Genomic DNA, 21,068 nt, shown 5'->3' with positions numbered 1-21,068 from the left:
CTTTCTTTTTCTTTCTTTCACTCTCTATTTTTTTTTAAATAAATTTCCTAATTGTTTATGTAGCACTTTCTCTTAGCATAACAGTTTTTAGAGTAGGTAAGCTTTTTTTTTTCCATTTCCAAAAGTCAAATGTTATCTATTCTTCTGGTTCAAATGCCAGGTCCTTTTATGGCAGAGATTCTCAAAAAAGTGATCCGCAGAGGAGTTGCACCATTAGCTCACTGGGATAGTTTGCAAAAGTGCAAATTTCCAGACCCCATTCTCAAAGATTCTGAGTAAGTTTGAGATGAGACCCAGAGAATCTGCTTTTTTTTTTTTTTTTTTTAAACAAACGTATTCAGCCTCTCTTGAGAACCACTGTGCCTAGAAGGTCTTTGGGAAACTTTTGGAAGTAATAAGTCCGTCTTGGAAAGAACACTCCAGACAAACTTTCCAGTAGTCTTTCCCAAACTGTCATGCCTGAGGTTCTGGACTTATTCTTACTGATCCCTGACAGCACAGTGACTAGCTGAAGGACTCTGATCGACTGATGAGGGTTTGACCTCATCTACATACATCCCAGTTTAGCAGCATATACTAAGCTAGCTGGCAAACTGCTTAAAGCCACATGGGAAATTTGCGCGTTGGGCTATGTCTGGAAGATGTGGAGGAGCAAGCCAGACCTGACCGGTCAGATAGTGAAGACACTGAATCCAAAACCCAAATATTTCAGGGGTCAATTCTCAGAGAAAGGTAGGAAGCCCGGTTAGTCCAACTCATGCGCAGGCGCAGAAGAAAGACGGAGGCACAAAGTAAGGCGCGCCCTTCCCCCACCCTCTTTCAGGCCAACTCCCATTGCGCAGGCGCATGCAGTGCACCAACATGGCCGCCCCCGTGGATCTTGAGTTGAAGAAGGTAAAAGAGGGTCTTGGGCAGGCGGAGGCCTTCTCTTTGGAGGCTGAGGGGACTATAGGCAAGAATATCGAGTGAGGCACGAGCCTTGCATAAGGAAGGAGGGTCCAGTGGACTAGGGAATGGTTTCCCAGAGTCCTAAGGCCACATTGCGTCTCCGTAAACCGGGGTGGGGGGCGAGCGGCTCTTGCTGGGCAGGAGCCGGTTTGTCTGGGTGAGGTAAGTCTGCGGGCCTATCTCGGGCCTGTGCAGTCTTTCTGAGCTCTAGAGACATTTCGTTGCGTTTGGAGGCTTCAGGGACTCACTTTCATAGTAAGAACTAAAGAGAGCATTTCAAATGGGGGTGCCTTCGTTTCAGGATTTTGGCCGCCCCCCCCCCCCCCCCCCTTTTTTTTAAGTTCTTTTAAAAAAAAAAAAAAAAAAAAGAAAACAAAACAAAACAAAACCTTCTTTTGAAGGACTTGTCAAAAAAACAACAAAACCAGTAAAGTTTTCCAAATAAAACCGGTATCAGAAGGAATTGGGTTTCCTGCTTTCCTCAAACAGTTGCTTATAATGTGTTGTTACTCATATTTTTGCTGTCTAAGAATGATCAGCATTCTAACACCACTAATGACCCCAAACCAGTATGCTTTGTGCGGTGGGGTGGATTGGAAAGGATCCTAGAATTTATCTATTTTAAATCTACTTTTCTAGAAAAGGAACCAGTGCTAGAAGAGTCTGTCAGAGGTTGGGACTAGAATCCAGTATTCTCTGTCTTACACCTCACACATTTTTTTTTTTTTTTTTTTTTGAGACGGAGTCTCGCTCGTCGCCCTGGCTGGAGTGCTGTGGCGCGATTTCAGCTCCCTGCAAGCTCCGCCTCCCGGGTTCATGCCATTCTCCTGCTTCAGCCTCCAGAGTAGCTGGGACTACAGGCGCCCGCCACCACACCCGGCTAATTTTTTGTATTTTTGGTAGAGACGGCATTTCACTGTGTTAGCCAGGATGGTCTCGAGCTCCTGACCTCGTGATCTGCCCGCCTCGGCTTCCCAAAGTGCTGGGATTACAGGCGTGAGCCACCGCGCCCGGCTACCTCACACTTTTTTGACCACTATTTTGGGTTCTTCAGATGAGCAACATCTTAGTTAAGACTGCCTCTCTGGTCAACTTGTGCAAAGGAAATAGGACAGCCGAAATAGCTGTTGCTTCCAACAAATGAAGCTTTTATTACGGTTCTGAGGATATTATGTGTTTGTGTCCTGCTTTTGTTCTTGTTTTGAATCTTGTAAATTTAGCTCTTAGGTGGAGTTCTCTCATCTTTAACAGTATACTAGCTCATCTTTAACGGTATACTAGCTTCCTTAGCAAGCTGTACAGAGCAGTCAGATAATACCTGGAATTTTACATTTCAAAACAAAATTGTTCATTCTAAAAATTTACCCTTTTTTAATTAAAAGTACCGATTTAAATCAGAGTTTAGTGAATGGATTTTCCTCCTGGTACTTTTGAATTTGTTGCTACATTTGAAAAATGTGGACAGTGAATGCAAACTAAGAAAATGATTACAAACTTAAACTGAATAATTTTGACAAATGATTAATTTAAAAACTTTAAAGGTTTTGTCTTCTAATGTTGTTACAGGGTCCTTTTTTTGGGTGGAGACAAATAGAACATTTCAGGCCCCTCCCCTTCTCCAAAGTAAATCTTTCAAAATCTTACTAGTAGGTGAAAACAAGGTCACAATAAAAATTATGTAGTAACCTTTGCTGTACATTGCAGTCACAAATGTTATTATTAAGGCACAAATTTGAGAGCATGTGAAAGTCATTCCAGGCACTTCAACAAGAGTATCCAAGAACTGTTTATCTTCCAGTTAAGTAAGTGTACGCAAGGGTCAAATTTGGCCTGATGCAATTATTTTGCCAGTGCTTTGCATTTTTTAAATCTTTTTTGGTCTTCCTCTTAAAAATGTTCATAGTATGAATATTACTATAAACAATGGAATGGAAAGATTGCTGAAGTAAGGGGTTAGAAGAAACGTCTTTAAATACACCTTCCTTTCCCTCTAATAGTTGTTCAACCTTGTGCAAGCCACTTTTATCTCTTAACTCATTTAGTTACTTAATTTGTAAATTGTGGATGATGAATCTGCCAATGCTAACTCATGGCATTATTGAGAGGCATAAATTAGATATTTATTATATTTCCTCATTCTTATATTAATATTCCCATATTAATATTTCAAACTAATGTGAGAAAGTGCTTTGAAACCTAATTGTGCAATACAAATGTAGTGAGTTATTACTTTTATGGTTCTTGTTTTGAATCTCTGGGTTTCATCCTTGACTATTGCATTTATTTCTTTTACTACTCCTTGAATACTTGCTACTTAATATGGTTATTATTTAATGTGCATTTGTTTTACTTCACACTGATTGTATCTGATTGATGATTGTAAATTCAGTATTTAGTATGGTGACTTGATCGTTTACAGTTATGTTGACTTACTGATATTTGGTAAATTTCACAACTTTGTCTCTGGCTAGCATGTTTTGTTTTAATATATTTGGATTTGACATAAATGTTTTCCTGTAAAATATTTAACCTACTAAATCATGGACTTGTTTTTATTAGGCCTTCACAGAGCTTCAAGCCAAAGTTATTGACACTCAACAGAAGGTGAAGCTCGCAGATATACAGATTGAACAGCTAAACAGAACGAAAAAGCATGCACATCTTACAGACACAGAGATCATGACTTTGGTAGATGAGACTAACATGTATGAAGGTGTAGGAAGAATGTAAGTAAAATGTGTCTTTGATGGAGTTATTTTGGGAGTGCTTTTGTCCAAATTAAATAGAATGTGTTCGACCGGGCGCGGTGGCTCAAGCCTGTAATCCCAGCACTTTGGGAGGCCGAGACGGGCGGATCACGAGGTCAGGAGATCGAGACCATCCTGGCTAACACTGTGAAACCCCCTCTCTACTAAAAAATACAAAAAACTAGCCGGGCGAGGTGGCGGGCGCCTGTAGTCCCAGCTACTCCGGAGGCTGAGGCAGGAGAATGGCGTAAACCTGGGAGGCGGAGCTTACAGTGAGCTGAGATCCCGGCCACTGCACTCCAGCCCGGGAGACAGAGCGAGACTCCATCTCAAAAAAAAAAAAAAAACAAAACAAAAAATAGAATGTGTTCGTCTTAAACTTGGGTTAGGCCAGGCGTGGTAGTTCATGCCTGTAATCCCGGCACTTTGGGAGGCCATGGTGGGTGGATCACTTGAGGGCAGCTTGGCCAATATGGTGAAACCCTGTGTCTACCACAAATAAAAAGATTAGCGGAGCATGGTGGTACTTGCCTATAGTCTCAGCTACTTGGGAGACTGAAGCAGGAGAGTCATTTGAACCCCGGAGGTGTGCCCACTGCACACCAGCCTGGGCAACAGAGCTAGACTCCGTCTCAAACAAAACAAAACAAAAAAACTCAGTTTAAAGTATCTTTTTTTTTTTTTTGAGATGGAGTCTCGCTACATCACCCAGGCTGGAGTGCAATGGCCCGATCTTGGCTCACTGCAACCCCTGTCTCCCGGGTTCAAGCGATTCGCTTGCTTCAACCTCCTGAGTAGCTGGGATTACAGGCGCGCCCCACCACATCCGGCTAATTTTTGTATTTTTAGTAGACAGGATTTTACCATATTGGCCAGGATGGTCTCCAACTCCTGACCTCGTGATCCACCCACCTCAGCCTCCTCCTGAAGTGCTGGATTACAGGTGTGAGCCACCACGCCCGGCGGGTTAAAGTATCTTAGAATTAACTTTGAAGATTGTCCAATTAAATGCTTTCTTTTTTTAAAATGAGGAGCTGAACTTCAGGTACATTAATTAAAGTGTTTAATTTTAGACTTCAAAGTCTTTTTTTTTTTTTTTGATATAGAGTCTCACTCTGTTGCCAGGCTGGAGTGCAGTGGTGTGATCCCGGCTCACTGCAACCTCCACCTCCTGGGTTCAAGCAATTCTGCCTCAGCCTCCTGAGTAGCTTGGACTACAGGCGCGTGCCACCACACCCAGCTAATTTTTGTATTTTTAGTAGAAATGGGGTTTTACCGTGTTGGCCAGGATGGTCTCAATCTCTTGACCTCTTTATCTGCCCGCCTTGGCCTCCCAAAGTGCTGGGATTACAGGCGTGAGCCACCGTCCCTGGCCTTGAAGTACATTTCTTAAGTGCTTACTTTCCTGTTCTGTCTATGATTACGTACTTAAGTGTGTAAGTTCAGTAATAAAAATGATTTATCATGGAAAATGTTTATAGCAATGTTATATTGTATGTGAAGAAGATTTATTTAAGTAGGTGCAGTTTTAACCTCCTCTTCCCTACTTAATTTGTTAGGAGTGATACAAATCGTAAATCTTTCCGATACCTGATCAGTGTTATAAAATAAAAATAAAGATTCAATTGTCATTTAAATACACTTATTCTGGCCAGGCGTGGTGGCTCATGCCTGTAATCTCAGCACTTTGGGAGGCCGAGGTGGGTGGATCCCCTAAGGTTAGGGGTTTGAGACCAGCTTGGCCAACATGGTGAAACCCCATCTCTACTAAAAATACAAAAATTAGCGAGGCGTGGTGGCGCACACCTGTCACAGTTACTCATGAGGCTGAGGCAGGAGAACCGCTCGAAACTGGGAGGTGGAGGTTGCAGTGAGCCGAGATTGCGCCATTGTACTCCAGCCTGGGCAACAAGAGTGAAACTCTGCCTCAAAAAAATAAAAAATAAAAAATACACTCACTCTAAGTGTCATGCGTTGTTCTAGTAGGAGGACAACTCACATGTGAGAAATCTAGTAAATTACTTTTGTTTGTTCTAATTAATACACAATTAACTTCATACATTTCACTTTTTTTCCTTTTAAAAGCATATTACCCTTGTGAAAGAGAACAGGTCTGCTTCCTATTCTTTAAGCAGAAAAGAAGGAATGGAAAAGCCCTTAAGTACAGGTCACATTCCACTACAGTGAGCTAAAAGGAGAAGACATTTTTTTTTTTAAGTTGGGGAGGTACAGCAGGAGGGTTTTTCTGGAATTTGGTCTTTGAGTATTACTTAGTAAGTAGACCATTATTACTTCAGGTTTGGAGATCTTTTAGTTAGAATGGAATTTGACCTCAGTCATGGGATGACTTGTTTTGTGATTGATTTAAAGAAAGAATAACATGTGCAAAATTTAATAATGGCTTTGGAATGACATCATGAGAAGTAGACCCTGCTCATCACTGACTAATCCATATCTTTTTGGTTCAGAATTAGATTATGTTAAATTGTTCATCTGATTTGCTTTCTCAGAATGAATAATATAGCACAAGTAAATTTCATGTCCAAGCTTATTTCATTTTAGCTTAAGAGGATAAGGATCCCAATTTGAGAGTTTGTTACTGGGACACAAAAGAATTGGGATGAGAACAAAGTAGAACCCTCGAATATGTGTCTGTGTAGTATGAAATGCATTGTTGGCATTCACTACAGGATAATTTTATCCTTAATGTGAATATCCTTTGGTCTTAAAACAGTAATGCCAGCTTTATTAAAATGTTGTACTTGGATTTCACATCACTGCACTAGCCTTCGTTTGCAATAGCTGAAGAATTCCTTTTTCAAAATAGAAAAACCGTTTCACTCCCTTTGGGCCTTTGAGCTACAGTGAAGTTTTAATTTTTAATTAGAATAGTTTCATTTATTAAACGTTCTGTGGAAGTGTCAGGAGAGTTGCTTTTTGTACGTATTGTCCAAAGTGCTACAGATAGGTTGTTTTCCATACAAAGAATTTTAGAGTTTAAAGGCTAGGATATGAATTAATAAATGGTAGAATGGTATTATTTCCAGAAGGTTTATTTCATATAAATTATGTTTCTTAAAAGAAGTGTGGAGTTTTAAATGTTTGAATAAAGTTGAGCTTCTATGTGATTTCAGACTTCTGTTTTAAATTTGACTTTTGTGCTGTCTGCATCTCACCGGGAGTATGAGTTTGACCCTGCATTGTAGGGGCATGTAAGGTGAATAGCGTTTGTTGTTTGGCTAGCGTATTAGTGCCCTGAGAGGAAGAAAAGACTTGCTGAGTATTAGTCTGGTCATGAGGATGTTCTCTTTCTTGATGCTAAACCTGAAATATCTATTTCTGAATTTATAGTCTTGAGTAATTTTGGGTATCATTGTGATTCACTTCTTTAATTCTAGTCTTTACCTTAATTTGTTTTTTTCTTTTCCTTTTTGAGTGTTATTTGGGAATTCTGATTAGAATATTACTTTTTCCCAAAGTTTCATTTTAAAACCACAGATAATAAAATCCAAAACTTCATTTTTCTTTTAGAACCTGTGGTGGATTTTCCCATTGCTGAAATTCGGGTCTCATTGCTTCTTGCCTGGACTTTTATGATAGCATCTTAACTGTTCTTTCTTCCTGCCTTCATTCTGTCCAAATCCATTCTTCACTTATCTGCCAGAATTAATCATGTTAATATTCTTCATAAAATCCTTTGTTCATCCTCTGTTGTTCACAGGATAAAATCTAAACTTGTTGACCTTGCATTCATGGTTATTCATAATCTGTTCTTAATTTACCCTTTGCCTCAGGTCCCACCACTTTCTTTTTTCGGAGTTAGGATAGCATGTACATTTCATCTTATGGACCTACCTTCTACTGGTTTGTGTTATGTGTTGAGAAGAATTTTGAGATGTCAAATGGGTTTTAAACATGCTTTAATTGATTAGTGATGTCAGTTACACAGTGAGGGTAGAAGAGTAGTAGCACATGTACCAGAAATTGTTATCCTACCCTTGCCACATAGGTTTCCTCACACATGTTATGTTTTTGTGCTTTTTTGCTTTTGCTCAGTCTTTGGAGAATAACATTGTGCTTGGCTGGCAGTATTCCTTTTTTACTTGTGAAATTCTCATCCTTCAAAACATAGCTTCACTCTTACTTTGCCTCTGAAGATTTCTCTATCCCCTGGGGCAGACTCATTCACTCTTTCCTTGGTGATAGCAGGGCTTTTGTTCCTATAGCTAGTAAAGCACATTGAGTGTGTAGGTGTGTTTAAATGGGTCAGTCTTCCCAACCAGATTGTCAGCTCTGGGAGACCATATATATATATTATCTTTGTTTCCTCATTCTCAGTATAATGTCTGGCACAAAATAGCTGTTAAATGTGTATTGATTTGAATTGAATCTTATTCTTTTTTCTTGCCTAAAATAACTTTTATCTTTTGGTTTCTTAGAAAAAAAAGTATTTTAGAAAGTAGCGGACACTTAAGAATGAGTTTATTATCCTATTTTAATATATGATCCATGTAAGATGAAATTATAAAAGTAACATATTTTGACTAAGGTCAAAAAAATTATATCTGCCCAAAATCACGTCCTCTGATCTGACAGGATTAATTCTTTATTAAATATATTGAGAAGGTTGTCTAATTCTAAATACCAGCCAGTTGAAGAGATACTGAGAACTGAAAGTACAGAAAACTGAAAGCTTCAAGATTATGCTTGAGGGTAGTATAATCCTTAGAGAATAAAGGCTATTTTATGCATAATAATATCAATATATTTTTATCCATTTTACCTTCCTCATCTTCGCATAGCATGTAAGTCAGAGGTTTTTTTTAGGGTATGTATTTAGTAAACAAATCATTGCAGGCCCAGATATCTTTCATTTCATAAGTATGGACACATTTTGTAGTGTTAAATACCTCTTATATGTGGCTATTTTTGGTTTAAAACAAGGAAAGTCAAGCTACAGGATAAGAGATGATGAATTGCTATATACTGTAAGCTCTGAGTATTTGTTGCTCAAAGTTATATTCCATCCAGTCTTTTGGCATGTTGCCAGCACATTTTAGTTCTCTTACTTCATATTCTTTAGAGAGGCTGTTATGTAGCCTGATACTACTACCACCAATTTCTGGTTTTGCTACTTAAGCTGTTTGTGAGCTGACCTCACCATACTGCTTTGAGAACTATGATGAAAGTTACAACTGGGGAATGATCTGTCTGAATATTTGGAAGTGTTTGTCTTTGCATCTTTCTAGCATGCAAGGAGGGAATAGACAAATCTCAAATGTTATGTGAATATTTCTTGTATATATTTTTCATGGATAAAAATGTTTATAATTGCTTGTGTGGGGGTTTTCTTCCTTTTCTGCCTTGCATGGTAGAGGATAGGAGTATTTTAAAAATAAGAATTACATTTGAAAGTGCACATAAATGACATTTGACCATACTAGTGTTTGAAAGGACCATCATTAGAATAAATGTCAAACTTATTTTTATGAACAATAAGTATGATCCTAACCCTGATTTGATGTCAGATCTATTATTTGAACATCCTTTTTGCTTCAGCATTACATAAATAACATTTCTTTTTTCCAAAAGAGACAAATTAACTTTTTTTTTGATATAAGAGGAACTTGAGTAGATTAGCCTTTAAAAAGAACAATTAGTACCTTTTTAAAACTTGAACCTAACTAAAAATAACTTTGTACCATATTTAAACTAATTTAGAGGTATGCTACCATTCTGTGGGTATTTTTTACATTTAAGGAACTAAGAATGAACAATGGTATAAATCTGCCAACTAGATAAGTGTCTAGCAATGCAAAAATTTCTGTTTGGGAGCGGTGTTACTATTTCTACTTGTTGAAGTAATTTAATGGTTGATCTCTAATGGTAGAAAGATCCAGAAATGTAGAACTTAAGATACATGTGGCATGAGTAGAAAGTGAAACAGTAGGTGTATTCCTGATAGGTAACAAATTAAAAAAAAATCTGAATAGTTAAGCAGTTTTTCAGTTGTTTAGGTTGTAGAAATCTGAACTCTTTATGACAGCTTGGCTGAACTGCCCTTTGTTTAAAATGTTATGTTGGTTTTGTTGTGATTGTACTTGTTACTTTGGGTGTTGACCTATAATTTGAATTGTGGCATTTAGTAAAGGTGGGATGAAATATTTGCAGCTTCCCTTAGTTATGTTAAATATTAATAGAAAGGGGTATGCTCATGCTGCTTCAAGTTTTGCAACCCTTTTACAATTTCATGTAGCTGTAGAGTTGGTCTTCCAGTCAATCTGAGGTAATTTTAAAACTGAAGAAATGGTCATACTATATTTTATTACTAAGAGATTAGGAAATGAAATTTTACAAATCTTAGTATAGTAAATATTATTGATATTGTTGATAAATACTGTTGATACTATAGTAAAAATAGTTTATATTGTTGCTCTCAGCAGAATCAAGTTTGGATATTTTATTTAGTGCATACTACAGGGAAAAAAATAATGTGTAAGATTACTTTTGGTGTGAGAGTCACATTGCAAATGCAAATTTATAAATTCCTTTCATACCCTCTTTAAAGGTATTAATCTGTATTTTAGAGAAAGTGAAGCAAAGATAGTTGTCAAAAGTAAGATGAGATTATTTTTTAGATTAAAAAATTTTTTTTAGATTTTACTTAAAGGAAGAGAAGTTCTTGGTGTTCAGCTGCTTTTACTAATAGAACATGACCCACCCTTCTTGTGTTTTTATACAGAGCCATTTAAAGTCATGGCTTTCATTGCCCAGAGTTCTAAGGGAAAACAACAACAACTTTTCCTGTTGTGCAGGGAAAAATGACTTCAGTTTTGTTGATGTTGAATATGTATATAACCCCAGATGGGCACACTCTCCTCTTATACAGATTTAGTACTCTGGGGAGAGGAGATTTTAAAGTAATATTATTAATTTCCTTAACTTGTCAGTGATTTAAAAGCTTGATGTTCATTTTTAAGTAATATTCTTAATTTCCTTAAGTTGTCAGTGATTTAAAAACTTGATGTTCATTATAACTCTGCTCTACTGCTGTCTAGAATAACGTCACTGTTTTTGTGCCAGAGGGAGTTAACAAACATTTGCGTAAGAATTACATAGTCCTGTTTCTTCTGCAGATGAGTACTTTTTAATAATTCTTTCCCTGCTTCCCCTCCCATATGCCCCAGAGTCTAAAGATTCTCACCAAAACACAGGAAATTAATTTTGAAAATGTTATGTTAATTAGATGTCTATTGTTAAAAAAGGGAAAAGAAGTCTGTTATCTTGGAGAGTACAAACATACTAAAATAAACTTGTTATGGGGTTACTTATTTTAGGCTTTGGACCTGTTTTAAAAACATAAATGTAATTGATTCATTTAGCAACTTGGTGGACTTTGCTTGCTTCTGCATTTCCTGACATCAAAAGACCTGGCTTTTTTTTTTTTTTTAACTGACAAAGGATTAAACAAAATCAACCTTTGTTGTATGAAAAGTGGCAGTCATTTTCAGGATACTACAGTGTTTTCCAGTCGATGATAAGCAACTGAGCGAAAGGTGAAAAGTACCATTTGCTTCCTGTTCCTATGTAAAAAAATTAAGGTAGCAGCAGTCTTGAACTGTTACTTTGTCACTGAGGAATTATGTGCTGTAACTGACTTAATTAGCTGAATTTCTCCGAAAACAGTCAATTTTAAGCCGTAACAAGAATCTTCTGATTTTAGCTGCCACTTATCTCATAGTGCAAAGTTAGGAATAACTTACTATCTAATCTGAGAGAGAGAACTGAAATGTTGATGTCAAGGAACGTAATCTACTCAATGAAATATCCAAGAAGGAGCTCAGAAAAATACTGACTTGGAAGGTGAATCAGTTCATATATACGAACACATACTTGGTAATGCCTTTTGTCATTCTTTTTTATTTCTAATATCAGGAATTGCTGTTAACTGCAAATATCCTTTACTCTCGTGAAATAATTAGGATTACTAGTGTGTTACACGTACTATTAGTGCCCATGCTTTTGTGAAGAGTGTATGCTTATTTTATTTATATAATTTAAGTTCAAATAGACCTGTCTGGGAGAATGTTATTTCATTGTCCTGGCCAGGAACTCTTATTACCAACTCTTGTTTTGCAGTAGATCAGTTGTCTTGAAATGAACTAGATTACTTGGAGGCCACTATCCTTTTTGCTTTGAAGAGGACTTGAAATATTCTGAAACCAAAATTTGTACAGCAACAGGAGCCTAGTATCAAAAATGTATCTTTAAATAGATAAGAGCATGACTGCCCTAAGCCCAACCTTTACACTGGCTCAGAGTAAAAAGATTTGGATCACAATATGCATCCTGTATGTGTGTGTCTGACTGAGACTTTGAGATTTGTGCCCAAGTATATTTATATTTCTCTATGACATTCTGCTTTTGTACCAGGAGTACTCTGCTCTCTATCTGTCCTCTAATACTTATTGGATAGTAATTTTAAAATATTTTATCTATTGCTATATTTTAACTTACTAGTAAAATAAAGATCATATCTTGGAAAAAATTGTGGAATAACTCACTGCCTATATGTGGAAATGTTTGGGGTTTGATGAAGCCAGAGTAAAAGTAGTAAACATCAGAGGTGCTTACTTACCGGAATACTTAGAATACCAAATAGTAACCTGAAATAAACATCATGTTTAAAATAGATTAACATACTGCTGCTTCAATAGTTTTGATTTAAAAATAGGCAGTAATTTTTAATTAGTAAAAATTGAACATAGCAGTGTGTGTTACTCTACTGGAACAAGGAATGCTTATATGGGATTGGGTTCTGGAAGGGACAATGATTCTCCAGTAATTCCAGTGAGTTCTCAGTCCTTATCTTATTCGACCTATCAGTAGCATTTGGTCCTGTTGATCTTTCTTCCTTGAAGCACTTTCTTACCTTGGCTTGCAGGATACCACTTCTTGGTATTCCTGCTACCTCACTGTCCATTCCTTCTCAGCCTCCTTTACTATCTTCATTTCTTTTGCATCTGTAAGTATTAAATTGACTTTGGACTTATCCCTTGGATTTTTTTTCTTTTTTCTTTTTTTGTCTATATGTACTCAGTCTCTTAATAATCTCATCCAGGAGTGTCTCTAAATGCATTTTTTTTTTTTTTTTTTTTTGGGATGGAGTCTCGCTCTGTCGCCCAGGCTGGAGTGCAGTGGCCAGATCTCAGCTCACTGCAAGCTCTGCCTCCCGGGTTTACGCCGTTCTCCTGCCTCAACCTCCCAAGTAGCTGGGACTACAGGCGCCCACCACTGTGCCTGGCTAGTTTTTTGTATTTTTTTAGTAGAGACGGGGTTTCACCATGTTAGCCAGGATGATCTCGATCTCCTGACCTCGTGATCCACCCGTCTCGGCCTCCCAAAGTGCTGGAATTACAGGCTTGAGCCACCGTGCCCGGCCTCTAAATGCATTTTTATGTACTGACAACTCCCAGATTTTTAATCTTTAACTTAGACCCCTTCTCTGAACTCCAGACTTGTATATTCAGCTGCCTACTTTACATCTTCATGTGATGGTCTAATAGGCATCTCAGAATTAACTTGGCCAAAATAAAATTTTTGCTGTTTACAAACAAACCATCTCCTCTCTCAGTATTACTAAGTGGGTTTTCCACGCTTCAAGTTTTTCCAAATCTTGGAGTCACCCTTGGCCCCTCTCTTTCAATCTTATATTTAGCTCATTATCAAATACTATTGACTCTATCTTTAAATTTTGTTCAGAATCTGAAGACTTCTACTTACCACCACCCTGGTCTAATTTACCATTGGTTTATGGCAATTGCTTCCTAACTAGGCTCCTTGCTTCTGTCCTTAACCCTTGGCTGTTTTCAACTGATCAGCCAGAGTAATCCTTTTAAAATGTAAGTGAAGATCACTGTAGTCAAATGGCCTCCCATTTCATCAGTGAAAAATACAAAGTCTTTTGCACTTGCCAGTTTCTCTGCCTGAAGTCTTCTTCCAGGTGTCTCCATGGCTTACCCTTTCTCTTCCTTCAGGTCGTTTCTAAAAAGGGAATGAGGCCTTTCATGACCATCCTATTTACAAGTCAAACTTGAAGCGTTTGCCATGTTGTCCAGGCTGGTCTCGAACTACTGACCTCAAGTGATCTCCCCCACCTTGGCCTCCCCAAGTGCTGGGATTACAGGTGTGAGCCACCATGCACGGCCAGCAACTTTGTTTTTTTAGAGTGGTTTTAGGTTACAGAAAAGTTGAGCAGAAAGAGCAGCGGGCTGTCACTCCCTTTCCACTCTCTCCCATGCTGTTTCTTCTCTTATTAACATCTGGCATTAGTGTGGTACATTTGTTACAATTGATGAAAAAATATTGATAAATTATTGTTAACTAAGATCCATAGTTTACATTAGGGGTCACTCTTTGTGTTATTATACAGTATAGTTTCACTGTCCTCCAAATCCCTTCTGCTCTACCTGTTCTTCCTTCTTCCCCTTCCTTCCGCACTCTCTTCCCTGGTGACCACTGACCTTTTTACTGTTTCTATATATAGTTTTGCTTTTTCCGAAATCTCGTATCGTTGGAATGATGCAGTATATAGCCTTTCATACTATACTGGTTTCTTTGACTTAGCAATATGCATTTAAGGCTCCTCTGTGTCTTTGTAGCTTGATACCTCATTTCATTTTGTTGTTGAATAATTTTCTATTGTATGGATGTACTGACAGTTTATCCGTTCACTTATTGAAGAATATTTTGGTTGGTTCCAAGTTTTGGCAGTTACAAATAAAGCAGCTGTAAACATTTGCACATGTGCATAGAAGTTTTCAAGTCATTTGGATAATGGAGTGCATTTGATTGATCATCTGTTAAGCTTTGTAAGAAGCTGCCAAACTATCTTCCAAAGTGGGCTGTACCATTTTTGCATTCCCACCATCAGCGAATGAGAGTTTCTGTTGCTTCACAGCTTCACCAGCATACGGTGTTCTCAGTGTTTTGGATTTTATCCATTATACTAGGTGTGTGGCAGTATCTCATAATTTTAGTTTATAGTTCCCTAATAACATATGATGTTGAATATCTTTTCACATGCTTATTTGCCATCTGTGTTATCTTTGGTGAGATGTCTGTCAGATCTTTTGCCTGTTTTAAATATGATCGTTTGTTTTCTTATTGTTGAATTTTAAGAGTTCTTTGCATAATTTAGATGCAAGTCCTTTATCAGATACGTGTTTTGCAAATATTTTCTTCCATCTGTGGCTTGTCTTTTCTTTAGCTTTTTGTTTTTACAGTACTTCCTGACCTTCTCATATTGCAGTAAGCTCCAGGTTCATCTTGTATTTTCCCTGCTGAGCCCTTGGAGTCGTTTCTCCAAGAAGCTGTGGTTCCTGATTCCTTTTAATGTGTAATGATTATTTAGAAAGCTATATCTGGTCATTGGGTTTATTTGTTACTACTGAGGTGTTACTGTTTCTAGGCCCTCTGGTGACTAGCAATAGATAATATGTGTATATATGCTACTGATTCATGTGTATGCACATATCTACATTTGTTTCTGTGTCTATTCATCACTGTACACATACTAAGCTGAATATGAGTTTATATGGATATCTCCGACTCTTTTCGATATCGCAGTGTTCATTTTAGCCTTCCTTTCTTGCTTATTTGTAACTTCTCTCTAACATGAGAAACCTGGCTCCTATGGTCCATTGTCCATTTACTTATTTATTTATCCCAGTACACATATAAAGCAATTTCAGAATTGTTTGCCTGTATCTCCTGTGAGAAACAAATTTAACCAACTAGTTAATCCAAGGTTGATTGGATTATTTGTATACATGTATTCACATATACACATATTTATAATAACTTACATTAGAGCCATTATAGTATGGTACAAGAAAGACTAAGTATTCTAATCTAATACATACAAGCTGGGCAAGGTATTTAACCTGATTAGGTCTTATTTTTGTACTTGGTAATTTTTTACATACTTAGAAAACATTGGCCGGGCATGGTGGCTCACTCCTATAATCCCAACTCTTTGGGAGGCCAAGGTGGTTGGATCGCCTGAGGTCAGCAGTTCGAGACTAGCCTGGACAACGTGGTAAAATCCTATCACTGCTGAAATAACAAAAATTAACTGGGTGTGGTGGCAGGCACCCATAATACTAGCTACTCCAGAGGTTGAGGCACGGGAATTACTTGAACCCTGGAGGTGGAGTTTGCAGTGAGCTGAGGTGGCATCACTGCACTCCAGCCTGGGCAACAGAGCAAGACTGTCTCCCCCCCCCCCCCAAAAAAAAAAAATTGAGGATTCAAGAGGAAACATTTTTCAAGCGATGAATTTTAAAAAAGCTATCTCTTTCTTTTCCAGTCCCATTTTATCTTTGTGTAAATCCTTTTTTATTTTACTTATTTTTTCATCTTGCAAATGGAATGACATGTTGATTTTTTTTTTTTTTTTGTTTTGAGACAAGAGTCTCACTCTGTCTCCTAGGCTGGAGTGCAATGGTACGTTCTTGGCACACTGCAACCTCCGCCTCCTGGGTTCAAGTGATTCTCCTGCCTCAGCCTCCTGAGTAGCTGGGATTACAGGCACCTGCCACCACACCAGCTAATTTTTTTGTATTTTTAGTAGAGATGGGGTTTCACCATGTAGGCCAGGCTGGTCTCGAACTCCTGACCTCAAGTGACCCACCTACCTCAGCCTCCTAAAGTGCAGGGATTACAGCTGTGAGCCGCCACACCTGGCCAACATGCTAATTTTTTAAATGTGAGTTTTTGCTTACTTTATTGACATCTTTACATGTCAATAAAAATACTGTTTTTTTTTTTTTTATTTTCAGTTTGGTTTTTTATTTAATTAGTCATTCTTTTAAAAAAATTTATTTATTTTTTAGAGATGGGCCATTGCTATGTTGCCCAGGTCCTGGACTTGAACTCTTGGACTTAAGCCATCCTCACACCTCAGCTTTCTAAGTAGCTAGGACTACAGGTGCATGCCATTATGCCTGGCTGCCCCCTTGGTTTTATCTCCTGTTTTGTATCCTATTTCTGTGCCAGTGTGGATGCTTAAGGTCTCCAGTATTCAGCATAAACTCTCAGGGTAAAAGCCAATTTACTGCTGTCTTACATTCCTCAATTCCCAGTTTCACTTCACTTTGGGCCTTTGTGGAATCCTTCCTTTTGTGTTAGTTCAACAAAATGTTAAAAACAAAATTTTTTTTTTTGCTTTGTTTTTAATCAGGAGTGTTCAGGGTATCTGCTCTTCATTATGCCAATAACAGAAGTCTCTAACTCACTGAGCAGTCCACAATGTGGATGTGCCGTAAAGTTTCCTTACTAAGGAAGTGACTGAGAAATATATTCAATTAAACAAAAATTAAAGTAGAAAAAATTCAATTTATTTCTACTTTCTTCCGTGCTAAAAATTACAACATAAAAATTCAGTAACTTTCCCCACCTGTGGAGTTAGGCAAAGAAGCAAGATAGGCTCATTCTTATGTCTCTTCTATGCTGCTTAATTTGTGGATACCCTGAAACCTAAATGCTATTAGGATACGTTTTTAGATACCCTCTAAAAATTTCCCACCCAAAGTGAACTTGTCATAAGCATTTTGTTGTTTCTGAATAGCATGTGTCTAGGTGACCATACTTTGGAAAGTGTGTCCAAAATGCAGCAGTGCAACTGATCTGGGATTGTGTTTTGGGCAGGTAAACAACGGTTTTGATTCATACTGAGTTATAAGAAAGTGGAAGTTGTACCAAACTGCAGGACGATTTAGAAAACGGAGTCTGGTGTTTCTCAAATAATCAAAACCAAAGCCATCAGAATTATGTTTTCAAATGGCATAATTACAAATAAATGAAGAAGTGAAATAGCAGGTTACAAGTCCTTGAGAGTGGTCATTGCAGAGGCACATGGCATTACTTTCCAGGTCAAAGAAGAGGCCTTTTGCAAAGCATCGACTCGAATTCAGGTTATATAATCCTGAGTATTTGAAGCATATTATCTGTATATTATTTGTCATGAGAGGATACTTTCCCTCTTTGTGGTTTATTTTTCCTTATTGGTACATTTTGAACTCTAGAATTCTTTATTTACTATTTGGCTTTCCATAAACAATCAGGCAGAATGACTATGAGATTCTGTGCATTGAGAAACTGTGTACATAAGACTTGCTTATGAAAAGACTCATATTATCATGATAAATCCTTTCTCTCCACATAGTATCTGATAATCCAATGCCCTTTTAAACAATAGGAAAGATGTTTTCCAAATACTTTTTTTCAGAAATCAGATGTTTCTTGCAGCCCTTTCCAATCTTCATACAATATATCTTTGCCATTTTTTAAATTGAGGACTAAACCAAACTTTCCATAAGTTTTTGTGTTTGAATTTTTACTGTGTAACTACTCTTTGAGGTAGACATTTGCATTTACCCAACACTCATCCTTGTTTAAAACTTGCGTAGCTGAGATGTCCTTAGGCTTATAGTAGTAAGTTGGCCAGCTTCGGTGGAATCTCTCTGGCCTTTGAAGTTGGCACAGTCCAATATAGCTACCTCAAAGGATATGTGGTCATGGAAAAACATGTTTTTGTTGTTGAGTGTTCTTGCTTTCTAGTAATTTTATTTTCTGCTCAAGAGATTTAGTATCTGTTCAGATACTTTATTTTTAAAGGCCACATAAGTAATGACTTGACCTCTAATCTTAGCTTTGAAATTTTCCCAGACACTAATAAAGATGATGTCTGATGACCTTTTGAGAATAGTACTCATTGGCCAGCTATCAGTGCTACTTAAAAATGCATATTTTACTCAAAAAATTATTGCCATGGCTAAAAGACTTTCTCAGTAAAATCACATGTTATGACATAATTTGGTGACTCTTGCACCTTGTTTTAGAATAGTTTTTACACGGCATTACTGAGACTTAATACTGTTCAAAACAACTCTTCTCTTCAAATACAAATATGAGTTAGTTCTGAGAAAAGTATTCTGTAAACCATAATCTTATTTGAAATAGCACCTGTCTCTTGGATCCAGTAAGAATATTTTAGACATGAAGGGTTCTATAGTAAAAGACCTAGAATTAATCCTTGTTTTGCATGAATGTGGGCTATCTTTCCTGTAAATATACAGTAAGGTTTTTACAAATAATCAAGTTACTACTGAAGACTAAGATCATCAGTTAAATTATCTGGGCTGGGCTGGGCGCAGTGGCTCACGCTTGTAATCCCAGCACTTTGGGAGACCAAGGCAGGCAGATCACGAGGTCAGGAGATCGAGACCATCCTGTCTAACATGGTGAAACCCTGTCTCTACTAAAAAATAGAAAAAATTAGCCAGGCATGGTGGTGGGCGCTTGTAGTCCCAGCTATTCGGGAGGCTGAAGCAAGAGAGTGGCATGAACCCGGGAGGCGGAGCTTGCAGTAAGCCAAGATCGTGCCACTGCACTCCAGCCTGGGCGACAGAGTGAGACTCCGTCTCAAAAAAACAAACAAACAAACAAAAAAAACCAAAAAATTATCCGGGCTGGCCGCATTATATAAGCTTAATAATTAGTGGAGTAAAAGAAGTTCATCGGATTGTATTAATATATGTGGTAAGGCTTAGTTATGAAGAAGAGGGGAAAAGGCAGTTTCCTTTCAGGGGTTGGGGCATAGCTAATTGCCCTTTTTGGTCTGTTTTTACTTGTCTTATATCTATAATAACAGACTGTCTTGATAAGAACCCACCTAGGCACAATGATGTTTTTGTGGGGTTGGCAGAGGAAACTGCATGTTGCTACCTTGATATGTTTCCTCGTTTGGCTTTTTGTTAAGAGATGATGTTTAGTTCTTTGTTGCTGAACTCTGTTAGTGCAAAGAGAAGAAAAGTCTTGCTTAATTAACTGCAATATTAAATTGAAATCTATTTTAGCTTCCTTAGACAGTCCTGAAAGAGATTTGCATAACTGGGGTCTTCCCTTGGTTCCAGTGGAGGGGAAATATTTCAGTTCACTTACTTGAGGCCGTAAAAGTTTGTTCTTCCTTTTCCTGCAGCAAGAATTGTGAACATAAAGTCATGAAACAGATTCAGTGTTAATTTTTAAAACGTCTCCATATTTCCACTCTCATCAGTGGCAAATAATGTGCCTGACAGTAAAATGGAAAAAGTTGAAAATTTCCACTTGTACATTTTGAGCTTTTCAGAGGTACTATACACTCTGGAAATAATAATAAAAGATACTAAGGCTTATACAGTGCTTTTTGTTTGAGGAACTCATATAAACACTAATGCATTGATCTTAACAACAGTACTTGATTGTGACTTTAAAAGGTCATGAGTTACTGCTGCTTTTTTTTTTTTTTTTTTTTTTAAACAAAAAAAAAAGATGGAGGGGCACTCCACTTTACAAATATTGTTTAAAAAATATCTAGATAAAAATTGAAACAGATAACTGAAAAAACAAAACTTATAGGGTTTTTTTTTGTTTGTATGTTGACTTTTCTTTGGCCTATGATATATTTTTATTCCTTTATTATTTTTTCTTTTACATATGAATCTACTTGAAGCCTGATTTTCTTTTCTTTTCTTTCTTTCTTTCTTTTTTTTTTTTTTATGTTTTTAAGACAGGATCTTGCTCTGCTACCCAAGCTGGAGTGCAGTAGCACAATCATGGCTCGCTGCGGCCTTGACATCCCAGTCTCAACTGATCCTCTCACCTCAGCCTCCCGAGTAGCTGGGACTACAGGCGTGTGCCACTATGCCCGGCTAATATTTTAAATTTATTTTTTGTAGAGATGGGGTCTCATCATGTTGCCTGGACTGGTCTTGAATTCCCAGGCTCAGGCAATCCTCCTGCCTCGGCCTCTCAAAGTGCTGGGATTACAGGTGTGAGCTACTGTGCCCAACTCCCGCCACCCCCACCCCTTTTTTATTTTAATGAGACAGGGTCTTGCTATGTTGCCCAGACTAGCCTCAGACACCTGGGCTCAAACAATCCTCCTACCTCAGCCTCCTGAGTATCTGGGACTGTAGGCCCGCACCCCTGTTCCCTGCCTGATTCCTATATTAAATAAGAAAGCAGAATCTACTTTTAAGCCTTTATTCCTACTCAGCCAGGAAGGTTTAAACTTGTGGTGGTTTCCTGAGCTTGACATATTATGTTAATATGCATTTGTCCTTTTAGTTTGTTCAGGTCAATATTTGTGGTATGTAGCTATTGATCTCGATGAATACAATAGTCATGTGGCTTAATTTTCAACATTCTTGTGTTTCATAGGTTTATTCTTCAGTCCAAGGAAGCAATTCACAATCAGCTGTTAGAGAAGCAGAAAATAGCAGAAGAAAAAATTAAAGAACTAGAAGTAAGTTTTTATTGGCAATAGGA

General features: G+C 37.7%; 1 protein-coding gene across 2 annotated transcripts in view; it reads left to right on the top strand.

Moving 5' to 3' along the window:
* Positions 1-823: 823 nt before the first annotated feature.
* Positions 824-21,068, top strand: part of LOC113219490 (prefoldin subunit 1) — a 57,151-nt gene continuing 36,906 nt past the window's right edge. For both annotated transcript variants that reach the window (XM_031935502.1, XM_026454479.2), the window contains exons 1-3: positions 824-894; positions 3,508-3,674; positions 20,961-21,045. In XM_031935502.1, coding sequence (XP_031791362.1) covers positions 847-894; positions 3,508-3,674; positions 20,961-21,045 — 300 coding nt within the window. In that variant the 5' untranslated portion in view covers positions 824-846. The remainder of the gene's footprint in view (positions 895-3,507; positions 3,675-20,960; positions 21,046-21,068) is intronic.

Source organism: Piliocolobus tephrosceles, chromosome 4 (assembly GCF_002776525.5).
Source record: "Piliocolobus tephrosceles isolate RC106 chromosome 4, ASM277652v3, whole genome shotgun sequence".
NCBI lineage: Eukaryota > Metazoa > Chordata > Mammalia > Primates > Cercopithecidae > Piliocolobus > Piliocolobus tephrosceles.
This window is presented reverse-complemented; position numbering and strand designations above follow the sequence as displayed.